Source organism: Myiozetetes cayanensis, unplaced genomic scaffold (genome assembly GCF_022539395.1).
Source record: "Myiozetetes cayanensis isolate MyiCay16 unplaced genomic scaffold, myiCay2020 scf6-25, whole genome shotgun sequence".
Lineage (NCBI taxonomy): Eukaryota > Metazoa > Chordata > Aves > Passeriformes > Tyrannidae > Myiozetetes > Myiozetetes cayanensis.
In genome coordinates this window covers 14,482,303-14,497,030 of record NW_026087853.1, presented here as the reverse complement: position 1 = coordinate 14,497,030, position 14,728 = coordinate 14,482,303, and the positions used below count along the sequence as shown (strand labels likewise).

The 14,728-nt window shown below is 41.5% G+C and overlaps 1 protein-coding gene across 2 annotated transcripts in view; it reads right to left on the bottom strand.

The window, feature by feature from the left end:
• FBLN5 (fibulin 5) overlaps positions 1 to 14,728 on the bottom strand; it is a 58,359-nt gene that overhangs the window by 8,682 nt on the left and 34,949 nt on the right. For both annotated transcript variants that reach the window (XM_050337042.1, XM_050337040.1), the window contains 6 exons: positions 11,931 to 12,053; positions 9,029 to 9,145; positions 7,731 to 7,850; positions 4,883 to 5,005; positions 4,215 to 4,341; positions 1,203 to 1,398 (listed from right to left, as the gene is read on the bottom strand). In XM_050337042.1, coding sequence (XP_050192999.1) covers positions 1,203 to 1,398; positions 4,215 to 4,341; positions 4,883 to 5,005; positions 7,731 to 7,850; positions 9,029 to 9,145; positions 11,931 to 12,053 — 806 coding nt within the window. The remainder of the gene's footprint in view (positions 1 to 1,202; positions 1,399 to 4,214; positions 4,342 to 4,882; positions 5,006 to 7,730; positions 7,851 to 9,028; positions 9,146 to 11,930; positions 12,054 to 14,728) is intronic.

Genomic DNA, 14,728 nt, shown 5'->3' with positions numbered 1-14,728 from the left:
TCAGAGCTGCTGACATTAAAATCAGAAATTTATGCAGACAAAGTGGGTCTTATTTTACCTTGAATTTGTGTTACCTTTGATCAGAGCAGGCTGACATAGCCATCACGAGGTGCTGGGTGGGCTGCCCGGGGCTGGGCCTGATCCTGGTGCCTCAGTGTGGGACACAGTGTCCCTCCTGCCCAGCTCTGCTTGGCCACCACCCCAAGTGGCTGTGTGGTAAATCAACAGAAACAGCAAGCTGGGGCAATGGTGATGGGCTCTGGGGCCTCAGTGCCTGGTGGACTGGCCCAGGTGAGAGGAAAATGTGAGTGAAACTTTGCAACAGGAAAGCTCTTGTGAGATGTAAGAGGTTGTAACAGGACCACTTGTTAATTCGTGGTTTTGAAGCCTTTTCCTTTTCTTACAGTGGGAATCTGAGGCTTTTGTGAAGAATGTGTCCTGGAATCTATCCCACTACTGCCCATGAGGGAGGGGAACTGTCAGTAGCCACTGAACATGACTTTATGCGAATGTCGGAGCCAGGTTTTGCTTACAGCCAAAAATCAACCTCCTCAGTGTCACCACCCCTCATGGGGGGACCCCCTTCTGTGCAGACACCCTCATCCCCCTGCATTGTCAGTGGCATGGTAAGGATGACTGGGGAACATGGAGGTCTTCTGAGGAAAACTCAGATTAAAAAAACCCGCATAGTTATATTTTCTCTAACAGTGTCTACATAAAATGTGTGTTCTCGGTGAAAAAAATGGATAACAAATGATAGCAAGGAACCCAGAAAGTCAATTCCTGGCATAAAGGGGTGGCGTTTTTGCTTACATTTTGGTTTTCACAATTTTCAATTTCCAATGAATAAAACAGACAAGACACATTGAATCTTTTGGTGACAATTACTGATTGTCCATCAAAAAACAGTTTGGCACAATAGTTTCTCTTGAACATGGGAGACCTAAGCTATTCTTAGACATGGGTACAGCCCTGGGCTTTCCTAAACCTACTGTCTCATAGGAGAAGTGTGTTTGCTTTGGGTAGGTTACTTTCCTGAGAGATCCAGCAGTTCCTCAGATCAGCACACTGCTCTGCACGTCTGTGTGTAAAAATGCCTCATACTGACTAAGTGATATTCATTAAAAGCTGAGTTCTGCTGTCAGGACCTTCAGCTAAGGAGAAGGTATTCCATGTTTTCCCTCAGTGAGTGCTAGACTTACCCGCATGTAGAATTCTCTGCCCTCGTTCCCTGATTTGATTTGGAAGATGTAATAGGCTCCAGGATAGCGAGTTGTTGCTTGCATCTGAAAAATGTCTGAAGGCACAGACCTCCCAGACACCATGTCCATCACTCTGTACAGGATGGTGAACGGCTGATCTCTGCAACCGGGGTTTTCAGCTGGACACATGCAGCGGCTGATTGTCAGAGATAGAATTGTCATTAGGGGTTACAAATGTCTGTAATATTTGATTCTTTATATGCAAATACAGATGCATAAATAAATAAACAAAGAATGTTGTTGACCAGCTAAAAGAATCAATGAAACTTGCAATAAGCTTTCTCCCTTTTAATATTCTCTGTGTTGCTATTCTGGCCTACTTATATCACTGCTTTCTTTTTCTTGTCTTCTAGGCCAAAATACCTTGGCATTCTTTGTCTCCTTAGATCGCTCAAAAATCTGTACTTTCTGTGGAGCAGTTCTGCAGGTGTAGAATACTCAGTACATGTTTGTTCTGATAGTAATTTAAACTGAACTGTCCCCAAAATAATGTTAATTAATGGATCATTTCACTGATAATGCTACATAAATGTAGTGCTCTTTGTTTAAAAATATTTTGTATACTACATGAAAACATACAGCGAGACATCTTGGATCAAACCAAAGCTATAACACCAAATGTAGAGCTTTAAGGAAGAAGAGGATAACAAGCCAAGCATACGACACTTCCACCAACAGCCTCCAACTGTTTGTGACTCAGAGAATTCTTGAAGCAAAGATATCTTCTTTGTATTCATCAGCTCTTAATACATTTCTTATCTCTCAGCTTCTCCAGCTTTCCCTTACACCCACATGAATGTCTGGCATCCACAGCCCCCTGTGGTGAGGAGCTCCACAGTCCCCTTCATCTCTCTCTGCACGGCCCCTTTTCTGACTTTATCTTACGCTCCCAGCTCTTCTATTTGAAAGGAGTGCAGCCAGTCAATCCCTGCTCCTCCTCTTCATACAATTCAGGACCTCATATTTGTTCCTTTTCATAGCTGAAGTGTCCTAACTTAGTCACTTCTCAAAAGGAAGCTATTCCGTACTTTTGATCATCCTCATTGCTCCTTATGAACCTTTGTCCAGTTATATTTCTTTTGAGAGGAGGGGAAGGAACTGCACAGTCTCAGAGATGTGGTACACAATGGCATATGCCCCAAGGCTGTTCCCTACAGACCAACACCTCAAATTCAGGTTGCTTTTCTGAACTCTAGTGAATACTGCAGATCATGGAACTAGAACAACCCTCAAATCTCAGTTTGGATGGATTATGATCATATCAGTGCTCTTTATCGAAATTGTGAATTTGGGCTTGTCTTTTTATTTTACATTCATCTACACTGAATTTCATCTCCCATTTTTATTGCAGTCATCGAGGCTTATTCTGCAATTTATTTCTACTCGCTCTTTTATCTACTGTCTTCAGGTACCGTTGGTGACTTTGACCATCTCATGGTTTATTCTTTTTCCCAGGTTGCTTATGATGGACCAAGTAGGTCCAGCTTAGACCTCTGAAGCAGAACTTCAGTGTGCAATTTGACAATTTAATACTGTCCTCTATTTACTCTCTGTTACTTATGGCTGCTTAATATGTGAGGGTCTTTTCAGAAGCCTCTGGAAACCCAAAGAGGCTGCATCAGTCCATGTGCCATAGCCACATGCTGCTGATTTCTTCAGAGAACTTTAATATAAAGTTGTGAGGCAGAATGTCCCTTTATAAAAGCCATGTTGGGGAATTTACTGGACAAGGGTCTTTCTGACTGTTTTTTCTATAAACCTCCACTACTGGCACCAATTTCAGACAGTTCATCTGGCATGGCCCCCATCAAGAGGCTTCTGGCATTGCAAACACCCAATTCCTTCCACAGAAAACTCAGATGCAAGGAATTCACTTGGCTTTTATCCTCTCTGCTTCTAGACATATGCCACAAATAAAATGCAGTCCATCTAGCCATGAGACAAAGCCACCAAACACAAAGCTCATAGACCAAGAGTTCTTCAAGCTGCTCTGAGAGGACTCTATAGTTGGGCTCTAGGGAATTTAGATACAGAGGCTTCAGATATTTCAAATTCCAGTCTAAGATCACCTCCGAAGGTAGGTAAGCCTGGAACAGGACAAACACTGTGTGTCCACTCTTCAGCTGCCCTAGTTCAGAAAGCAGTGTAAATATATGAATAAATTATAATGGAAAGGAACTAATTCTTCCTCTCTTGCCTTTCTATGAAATACATTGGACTACCAAGCAAACAGTTGGATTTAGTGCAAACAGTATGGATGAAATAAAAAGGACTGCAGTATAGAGAGATCAACCTGAAACTGAAATATTCTGAACACCAGGCAAATACCTACAAAAATGTAGAAGAAACAGGCAATTTTTAGAAATGTGGGATTTATTTTTTACTTACTCAAATAATTCCCAATTGAGATAGTAACAATACTAACAGCCCCATCCAGACATATCCAATTTCTAGACAAGGGAGATCAGTCTGTGAATTATTTTGAACTTTTAACCTTTAGCAATAGGAAACTACTTGTATCCTGCTATAACGATCATCTACTGTTTTAAAGTACTTCCCAGGTATAAGCTAGTTACCATTTACAGGAAATACTCATAGTAATAAACAGGCTGCATTTGAGCATATGTGAAGTCGGTTAGTAGTGTAAGTAAATGTCTCTTATTGCATCACAAACCTTGCTGTTTCCTCTACTAACTGATAACTCTTTTTCCAGTCTAACTTCCCACACATCTGATCGTGATATCATATCTTATCCCACCTGGTCACTTGGTAAGGAATTGCAATTTATTATTTTTATAAAGCTTACCGGTGATAAATGCAGCAACAGCATGTATGTACAGCTCTCTAGACAGACTTCATGGCTGTGTTGTAATATTACATCTCATTTGGTTTATTCTAGATATGATTCTCACAGATAGAAGTTGCTTTTGTGGCTGTGGGTATGTTACTCACTTCTCATTAATCTGGAGATAAGGCTCCTCGCATCGTACTGGGTCTAAACATTTATATTCTCCTGGGATATTGAAACACGTTTGCTGCGCAGTGCAGGTGAAGTTTCTAGTTTCACATTCATTGATATCTAAAACACAAGGAGCAAGAGAAAGGCTAAAGCAGAGAAATATGTACAAGACACCACTCCAACAAACCTGTTTTCATCTTAAGGAATTGCCCCAAAATTAATAAAACCCTTGCACTGTGAGAAGTGGCCTCTCTATAACTGTCTCCTCTTTAAAGATCAGTTTTTACTCCATTCATTTCTGCTTATTGGAGTGTTCCCCTATGCTAAATGCTGCAAAAAAAAATGGGAAGGAGTTGGCTGCTCAAGCTTTCTGACCTTAGAGAATGGCAAAAATAGAGACATGAAGCAGAGAGAGCATTTGAGGTCTTTCCTGTGTAGCTCTTTCCTAGTCAATAAAGTCTTACTTAAAACAACACACCAGTTCACCTCAGTGGGACTATTCACATGATGACATTCTTACCAGAATTACATAATTGGCCCTTATGAGTATTCCACTGCACAATGCCAAGACCACGCATCTCAGTTCTTGAAAATCTCTTTCTAGGCACAGGATCTATTTTCTGGTCCCCTCAGGTTTTAAACGGTGCAGGAATGTTCTTACCTTGGCAGCTTCTACTATCGTCAAGCAAGTTATAGCCCGAAGGACAGATACAGTAGTAAGAACCAGGTCCGTTCACACATTCGTGCTGGCAGAGGAACTCTGAGAAGCTGCATTCGTCCATGTCTGCAGTGGTAAAACAAAATTTAGAGTCTTTGGTTTTACTGTCAAAAGGGAGTCCCACAGGCAGGTGGCCATCCAGGCTACCTGCCCATCACCCCAGCTGGAGGTTGGCACCCTCCAGCTCCCTAGAGCTCTGCAGTAACGTGGCAAAATGCTGTACAATGAGTTCTTGCTTAAACAGTTTTTTCCTAGGAAAACCAAAGCTGCAGCTGAACACAATGCATGGCTTTTATTTATTTATTTTTCTTTTCTAATACCTGTCACCAGTTGGCCATGTTTTCAGTTCTGTTTTACGTCAGAGATAGAGATACTCCAACAACAAAGCTGCAACTGTAATTTGAAAGGAAAGACTTGGCAGTAGTTTTCTTTTTTTTTGTCCCCTTTTTATTGAAGAGCAAGCTTCCCTTTCCCAGGGCCACATGGGTCCCAGCAGAACTCCTGCAGCCAGCCCCGTCTGTTTTATGTTTCTTAGCCTCAGTTGCTTCCAAGTCATTCCAGCAAGACTTCAGAGCTCATCCCAGTCTGGGTCAGACCTACTGGAAGGCCCAGCCATCTCCCAGGAAACTGAGCAGTCTTTCAAATCTCTCATTGAAAGCAGAAATTGTGGTCTTTTCCCCTTGCACTCATGAACTGACCAGTCATTGTGTTCTGCAGAACTGTGCTCAAGTGAGAGAGACAGACTTCAGAGCTGCACGTGGAGGCATGGCTGACTGAGGGGAGAACACATGTGAAGGCGCTAGACTGAGGGAGGATGCCATTAATCATTTCCTTATTTCCCTGTTCAGGGGAAGAAAGAAACAAAGGCCAGAGTCCCAGCCAGGAACTCCCAAGTTCTTATTCCCAGTTCTGACATGTTGACTCTTCCAGGCAAATCACTTTTACTCCTCAGACTGAATTTCCCTTTTTTCTAAATTGGGCTCAGTCCATTTATCCACTTCTGGTGGTTTGTGCAGAGGGATTGGAAAGTATTTGAAGTCCAAATATGTTAAAAGTGGCTTTATGGCTGAAATCACATTATCAAAAGGGACTCTACAAATATATAGTCCTTTTATTGTGCAGGTTTCCCCAGTGAGTTTATTGAAATAAATACCTTCCTGACAAAATACGGACTGAGGGCTGACTCCATAAAGTGACTGAGATATCACTCACCCCCTCAAGGCATCCTAGCCCAGACCTCAAGCACACTGGATTTGTATGACCAGTGCTCAGCTGCTGTCAAGTGCTGAGGGGCTTAGAGCCCCAAGGGTCCTACATTCCTGCTGCTGAGCCCAAGAGTTCCTAAACACTTCTGGCCTTCTGTTGACTATGTGCAGACAACAAGATGGTAGGCATTTCAGAGCACATCTAATGCACTTGGAACACCTCTGTGATTAAAAAATAATGTTAGGAAAACCAGGTTGAAATCTCTTCCTGTCTCCTTGAAGTGGGGCAGGGATGCCTCCCATCTTCAGGGTAAGTTGGCTGCTAGGCCATGGACTAATCCAGCTCCTGTTGAAGTACATCTGAGTCCTGTCTCTTAAGAGTGTTCTCCTAACAAGGCATTCCCTTTGCAAGCCTCAGAGGTATCTAGCGATTGTTTGAAGGAAGCTCATCCAGAGAAATTTGACCTGCTCTGACAAACATTTTCTTGCATAGGATTGTCAGAAAAAGATATTCTGCTCTAAATCTGGGTGGTGGAGAGTCCCTTTTGCTGGCTTAGCTCAGACATGGATGAGCAAGCACCAACTTCCATGGCATTGGAATAAACTTATCTGGTTCAGGCCCCCAAGTAGCTCAGGAGGTGAGCACATAAAAAGGTGCAGGAGTCTAACTTAGAAGAAGAAATTCCATTAGAAAGTAGAAAACTCAGGTTAGGTCTTGCAGTCTAAATGTTAAATGCTTAAGACCCTTTAAAAGGTCTTTGCTCTTTCCCTTACAATAAAGAGTTTTGCAAGGAAAAACATCTTGGGAAACTCTAATCTGTACACATACTGCATCTCACATGTCTTCTTTCTCTGAAACAGCATGTTACATCTGTTTACTGTAACATAAAATATAAGTATTTTCCAGTGCATTTTTCCTTCCAAGCAATATTGGCTGGATTCTGTAATTTTATCAGGTTGTAGGAACATTAAGCAAATAAATAAGTTTTGCCTTCAATTAAAATGAAATAATAAGATAAAAACAAAAACAAGAGAGGAAAAACTAGTGACATAAGCACAATTATTCTGCTATGTGCTGAACAGATCAGCAATGGCTGTACTAAGAAACCATATATTGTTTCTGAAATGTGGCCAGAGCCATACAGGAGAAACTGGGGAAGGTTTCAGGCAGAAGTGAGCAGCCATAGGAGCAAGAGGAATACATACATTCAACAGACAAATGGAAAAATGCTTTATATGAAGTATTTCATAAATCATGGAAGAATGTTCTAGGACTATATCTGCTTTCTCTAATAAAGCTTCCTGTTTAGCATTACAAAGTGCTTTCTTATGTTTTGCTGTTACCTTGGAGCTTTTGAATGTTTAGCTTATTTCTTTAAAACCATTTGGAGCCCTCCTCCACTGAGCTTTTCTGGGTATTTGCTGTGTGCTATAGCTGGAAAGAAGATCATATGAGCTGTAGCTTCCCTGCTGCTAATCATGGATCAAGGCAAAAAACTTCTTTAAAAGTATGTACAAAGTAATACCTTGGAAAAAGTAAACTTAATACAATTAAAGAAACCCAAATGGTAAATAAAGACAGTTACCACTGCAGTTAACTCCGTCAGCTTCCAGTTCATAGCCAGGTTCACAGCGACAGAGGAAAGAGCCATAGGTATTGACGCAGGTCTGAGTGCAAGGGTTTTCACTGGTACATTCGTTCACGTCTGTGGGAAACCAATGCCAAATGCATCACTGACTTCTCCCCAAACTCTATTTTCAATTTTTTACTGTAAAGCATTTCAAAGAGATTAGCTGCGCAGTCAGAATGATTTGTTCTGAAAATGCATAACCAAGTCATAGAATCATAGAATTAACTGGGTTGGAAGAGACCTCCGAGATCATCAAGTCCAACCCTTGATCCAACCCCACTGTGATTACTGGATCATGGCACTCAGTGCCACATCCAGCCTCATCTTAAAAACCTCCAGGGACGGTGAATCCACCACCTCTCTGGGCAGGTCATTCCAATGCCTGATCACTCTCTCTGTAAAGAACTTCTTTCTAATATCCAACCTAAACCTCCCCTGGCAGAGCTTAAGCCCGTGCCCTCTTGTCCTAAAGTCAGTGTTATTCATTGGGATTCAGGCTGATGCTTGGGAATAGCATGTTGGAAACACAGTGAAGCATTTTGGAATGTCTTCAACCAAAAAAAATAACATGGAGGATGGGGATTAAATATTTATTACAATTGTTTCTGGTTTTATCCTACACTTTTAAAACCATTGAACCAATACTGTCATAACAGACCTGAGACAAAATACTCAGTGTTTCCTGAGGAAGATAATGCAATGAGGAAGGACCTCATGGAAACACCTTGGGCTAAGGCAAAAGCAATTTTTTTCCTTTTAGGACATTAGCAGCTTCTGGCCAGAAGCACAGACCTTTTCCTGCAGCATATGGGAAGATGCTCTCTCCTTCACTAGGAAGTAACTATGTGAAGAGGTTGAGTTGACTTTGATTAAGGTAGCACATCACAGCAAAAGATGGTGTAATGCTCAGGACCCCAGTCTGGAACCTGGGAGACTCTAACATAATTTATTTGTCTGACAAAGTTTTCCTGCCTCATATTTTAATAGTAAATTCAGTGCCTAAACTCTTGTCAATTTCAGCAAGTTGAGTGAATTGAGGCTTGGGCCTCTGTGCATATTTCTCCCGATACACCCGTCATGTTGCACCTGTACCCCTTCAAGGTACTGCAAAATTACAGAAATATCTGACAAATCTATGAACATTTTCAAAAGCAACACTGGGAATATTACTTGTGTTCTAAGAACTAAGCAAATTTTAAGGGTGTTGCTGGCTTGGGACCAAAGCCTTCAATCATGGTTTACCACACACGTACCTTGGCACGATCTTCCGTCGTCATTGAGGGTGAAGCCTGGGTTGCAGGTACAGGAGTAGGAGCCGGGCACGTTAGCACACAGCTGCTGGCAGTAGCCGTAGCGACATTCATCTATATCTGCAGAGGGCAAGCATGAGAAGTAGAGTGGTCTGCATTTTCATGCATGATACATCTGCATTTTCACATGCAGATACAAAGCAGCAAAACCACTGAGTTAACAGTACCAATAACACAGAAACAACCCAGCATACTGGTTATGGATGTAAGAGCCGAACTTCCAGGTCTTCAGATATGGAGTTATATTAAGATACATTTCTCACCAGTAGAATATATAATATATTTTTATTCGCATCTGACATCTATCAGTACGTCTGATGAACTGATAGTCATTGCTGTAATCTTCAGCTTAATGTGAATCAGGAAGCCCAGTCTGTTTCTTTAAGCAGCTACCTTAAAGCATACTTGATTGCTGGCAAAGCCCACCAGCGCAAGCACAGCCAAAATTGCAGTGAAATTTTGCCAGAATCAAGATAAAAACCTTTTTTGCTCCACATATACCAAAGCTACTCACTAGAAAAGAAGTGTTTGTTACTAAAGGCTTCTATTTATAGTGAGGATATTCTTTATAGGCTTTTTTCCCTAATATTCACATTCACATTTTATATGGATTTTTAACTGACAAATTATAGACTGTGTGAACAGTTAATTTAATGCCAAAATAGCAGCTTGGGCTGAATTGCAGCCTTAGCAATGCATGCAACTCACTGTTACAAGCTCAAGAAAATGCTGTAAGACATGTAAGATGGTGTTAGAATCTTGCCCCATGACTAAGAACTGAAATGAAACACCTGGAGTAGTTATCCTTTCTAAGGTTTACATTTCCTTTAGTATCAACTGGCCTTTGATTTATGGAGATTTTTTTAAATGGCTGCTCTCAAAGCTTTGAAGCCAAGTTTGTGCAGTAGAAACCCCAGTGCATTATCTCCAGTCAGGTAACAACATAACCTAAAGGCTGGGTGAGCCATGGTGAGTACACCAGCAGTAGGCTTGGCCCAAATCCTGCAAAAAGTGACACGTGTTTTAAGTAAATTAATACCTCATTTCACTGACACAATGCATTACTTTAGATACATGCTTTGTCTTTTGCAGGACTGTAATCTCAGGAGTGCTGCATTTTGGAGATAATGACTTTTACTGGGCTTCTTCTTGTGGATGTATCATGTCAGTATGGCTGTACTGGCTCACCTGTGTAAACTTTACAGGGATAATTGCAGCAGATAGAAGTGTAGGGTTCTGTAACTGCAGTTTACTAACAGTGCACCAAAAAAAAAGTGTCTAAAACCCAACTCGGCCCTCTGATTACAGTATATTTTCTTTTATTGTTTTGTGCTAGCAAAAATCACTTCTCCAAAGCCAGCAGAAAGTATGGAAAACTGAGATTTCTTACACTTAGGGAAAAATATAGCAACTTTAAACAAAATTTGCTTTTCACTCTTTGCATTGCCTTGTAATAATTCACCCTATGATTGCTAAATTGGGTAATACTGGGATGTTATTGCCTATTTTGAATAGCATAAGCAGACACTCAAATCAGTTCAGCAATGCAGTCATTTCAGTCCTCTGGTATCAAGCAGCAGGGTGTTTTAGATCCATGCCCAAATCCTGAATGCCACACAAAACCCTGTCATTTAGCCTGCAACTGGGAGAATAAGTGGGTAACAGAACAAGTGACGCAGAGCAGAATCCCCCTCCCTGCTCTCCCTTATCCACCCCCCGCTTCACATATGGCTGTACAACCTCCAGCACAACCTTTTTTATTCCCAAGAGAAGCTGATTTATCAGAGATTAAGGAGCAGGGGCCTTGGAGACTTCATATCCCAGGGGATCTACAAGACAGTGACTCCCTGAAGTGGCTATGGCTGCACAAACCGCAGCTTGGACAAGGCTCAGCTCTGTCCCTGCCAGGTGAATTACAGAGCAGCTGTTTGCAGTAGTTGGGAAAGCAGTCGTGAGTGAGTCCTTCAGCGAATTGGTATTTAGGAGGAGAAAGCTGGAAAATAACTGGAGATGGTCCAGATATGAATGGGCAGGAAAAGCCCATTCTCCTTCTAGTGGAGGTGTTGTGACGGGACAGTTCAGCTCTGCCGAGCTGGCAGCAAACAGCCATTTTTCTCTATTTAGAGAAAAAACTAATAATGAGCAAACTTTTCTTTAAAAAAGTTGTATCCTATTTCCTAGGTCTTATCTTTTTACCTAAAATTAACATCTACATCATCAGCCCCTGGGCATATCAAGTGTGGGGAATGGGCCGGAGGAGAGGGGAGATGGAAGGTTTTCTTGTGCTGTTTGTTGAGCATTGTTTTCTTCAATAGGACTGAGATAAAAGGATGAACAAGAGATTGCTGTAAGGAAAATAATAAAATTGAAATAAAACTTCTTGGAAGCTACTGAAACAACACCCAGTTCAGAGGTAATTTTTTTCTGACCCCCAAGCAAAAGAACTGGTTGACTCTAGGGATTTACTCTCAGTTCTATTTCTTGGTATCAAATACAGATCCCTTTGGGTCCCCACTGTCACAGTGAGGAAAGGACAGGTCTGGTTAGGAAAAAATATTTTTGTATATGTACTTGTGATTGATCTTACATGAAAGGGAATCCTTCAGACTGGGAATATGAAAATCCCACCTATTACATGGGTGCTACTTATATGGCATTTACATCTACACTTTTGTGCCAAGAGGGAGTCTCTCTGCCAAGCATACCCCTGGCACTTACAAAGACAGAAGACAGTGTCCACGGAGCTGAAGCTTTAACTGTGTCCTTGACAAAAATGCTTAGTGACATTATTTCAGAGATCCACATGTGCACAGATGTTAAAAGACCATATCACACAAGGATTTACCTAAACACTGGCCTTCTAACAGCCAGTAGCCTTCAGTGCAGGAACAGGTATAGCCCCCCTCGGTATTTATGCAGATCTGGGTGGGATTACACTGGTGAGAATCTGAAGCGCATTCATCCACATCTGCAACACAGAAATACAGCAAGAAAATATTAAAAATGGCAACAACAACGTTCACAATGTGCAGTGTGTACACTGGCTCCATGCAAGGAACCAAAGTGTGGAGGAGTAGAGACAATGCCCATAACCTGAAGGAAGATTCACAGTAATAAACGTCTGAGGGCAGTGAGGACTGAGGGTGCCCATCAAATCTCTCCCTTTTGCAGATGACCCAGAGTTTCTCAGAGTTCATCAGCAAAGATCTTGCATTATCCCAAGCTTTTTGTTACTTCCCCATTTGCTTTATTACTGAGCTGGGATTTCCATGCTCAGGAGCCCTAGGGAGAGGCTCCTGAAAGGGCTGTACAACTCCACTGAAGACTAAGAGATGAACAGCAGTTCGAGAGCTCTACAAACACAACTCAGACACATTAAAAAAATGACTTCCTACCCCCACCAATGCAGACTATCTCACCGTAACTTTTCAGACAGAAGGTTCCACCAAGATCAACCCTTACCTGACCAAAAAAAATGTATATGTCCCTGGAATCAATTTCCTGACAATAAAACTATTTTCTTTTAATTTATCCCCCCAACCTTTATTGGTTTTAATGTATTTGGGGTTTTCTTACAACCCCTTAGGGTGTTTTTGTCGTGGGCCTTTTTTTTTTTTTTTTTTTGCAAAGGAGGTGAATAGCATTCCTACATTTATATAAGCCAGGACCCTGGAACCTAACTGATTAAAAAATGCCTTTTGGAGTCAGGAGTTCAGTTTGAATCCCTCCCTGCTCAATATCTTCCCTGGTGTTTCAGGCGTCAGGTTTGCCTCTTAGATATCAGAAATGGAAATATCAAAAGATAAATTGTGTCATTTTTTCAGCCAATTCAGATTTCTATGTTTTATTTATTGATAACTAAACTATTTTTTATTCCAGCATACTGTTCACTGGCCTTGCTGAAGTACTATGTCATCCAAGAAATGCTACTCCCTTGTTCCCCTTGTGATTCTTATTAACCCAGACTCTGCTGGGTCATGACTGAAAGTATCTCACCAATCCCTGGGCTGGAGTGGGCAGCAGAGGGCAGGAATTACATCTCTGTATCTGCCCCCAAGACAGCTTGCACAGCCAGTTGGCTGTACAGCCCTAGCAGTCATGAAATAACTGATGCAGTGTGCTACAGCAGCATATCTAACATGTTTGGATATATAAATAAATACATACATATTGTATATATGGAGAGAGTCTAGAGTTCTTATCTGGCCAACATCTGTACCGGTTATGGTGAGTCAAAGCTGGTAAGATAACGAGAGGGGCACAATTAGAGGTAATTAACTTTGTCAGAAATCAGTTCCCATGTAGTTATTGGCCAGATGAAAGTTGGCAAAATGGTGGGGGAAGTGGGAAAGGGGTAAGATAACCAGTCTAGACTACATAGGTCCATAAATATGTTGTTCAGTTCAGCTATTACTTCTGCTATTGGGCTAAAAAATCTGGATCCTCCCTTCATAGCATATCACACGTAATTGGTAGTATCTGAACAGAGATTTAATCTAACCATAAATTTAATAACAATGACATTAATGTTTTCTAAATGAAAAAGTTTTCTATTTGTCATGCTTTGCTTATTGTTTTAGGAGTGGGACCTTGGGATCTCGCCAATTCTGCTGTTTCTGGCCTGCACCAAGCTTAAAAAGGAGATTTTCATAATACATGTTCCCTGCTTCCAGTAATGTTAATAGATGAAGCAAAGTGAGAACAAAATGAGGGTCACAGTCTCACTGCATATGGGAGCAATGCTGTTTGAAGAGTATAGATCCTCCACTCTTTTGTGGGGCATCTTTCTTGCAGGGGTATGACGTGTGTCTCTCACCTAAAACAGTGGGTGGCTACGGGATCGGGTTTGTTCCCGAGTCATCTTTGCAGCGCTGGCATGAGCTCCGCTCCAGAGAAGTAAGACATCGATCCACTCTCCTTTGCTATATACCAAGCAGATTTATTTCTTTACTCCCAGTCTTGGTCCTTTGTAGTGGTATTGGAAACATATTTCTATTTGAATGAATAATTTTTTACAGTGGAGGTTTCCTGTGGAGTTTCTGCTTGAAAACCTGAAGTCGTCTATGCAGAACACCTGGACTCGCCACATTTTGCACTGAATAATACCTCACTGACTTAATTAATTTAGTTTTATCAATCAACAAGTATTGGTTGGGCCTGATAGCACCCACCCAGTTCTGTATTACAGGTCTCTGGCTTTCTCTAAGATTGCCCCTTATCACAATGCACCATTAAACTTTGGCAGACCCAGCCAATACAATCAAATCAATTATTTTTGACAATCAGCCTTCACAGTTGAAACAGGTAGTGTAATCCCAGCCTGTCTGCCGTGGATTATCTACATTACATGGGCTCACTAAGTGACAGCAGATATTTGCAGATGGAGAATAGTGTCAGTGCAAGAATTAGGTATCCTCTAGAATGAGAATATCAGAGCTGGGAGACAGAGGGTGCCTTGCCCAGCTTATTTGCACAGCGCAGCATGCGGTGAGAGCAGGTGGGGTTGATAAAACTAGACATTTGACAGGGAAAGGAAAAAGCCCAAACCAGTCCCAAATTCTTTCCACTGGGTAGAAAACTAGCCATACAACTTCATATAATGGATGGCCACAGAAACTATATCGAAACACTCCAAGGGCATTT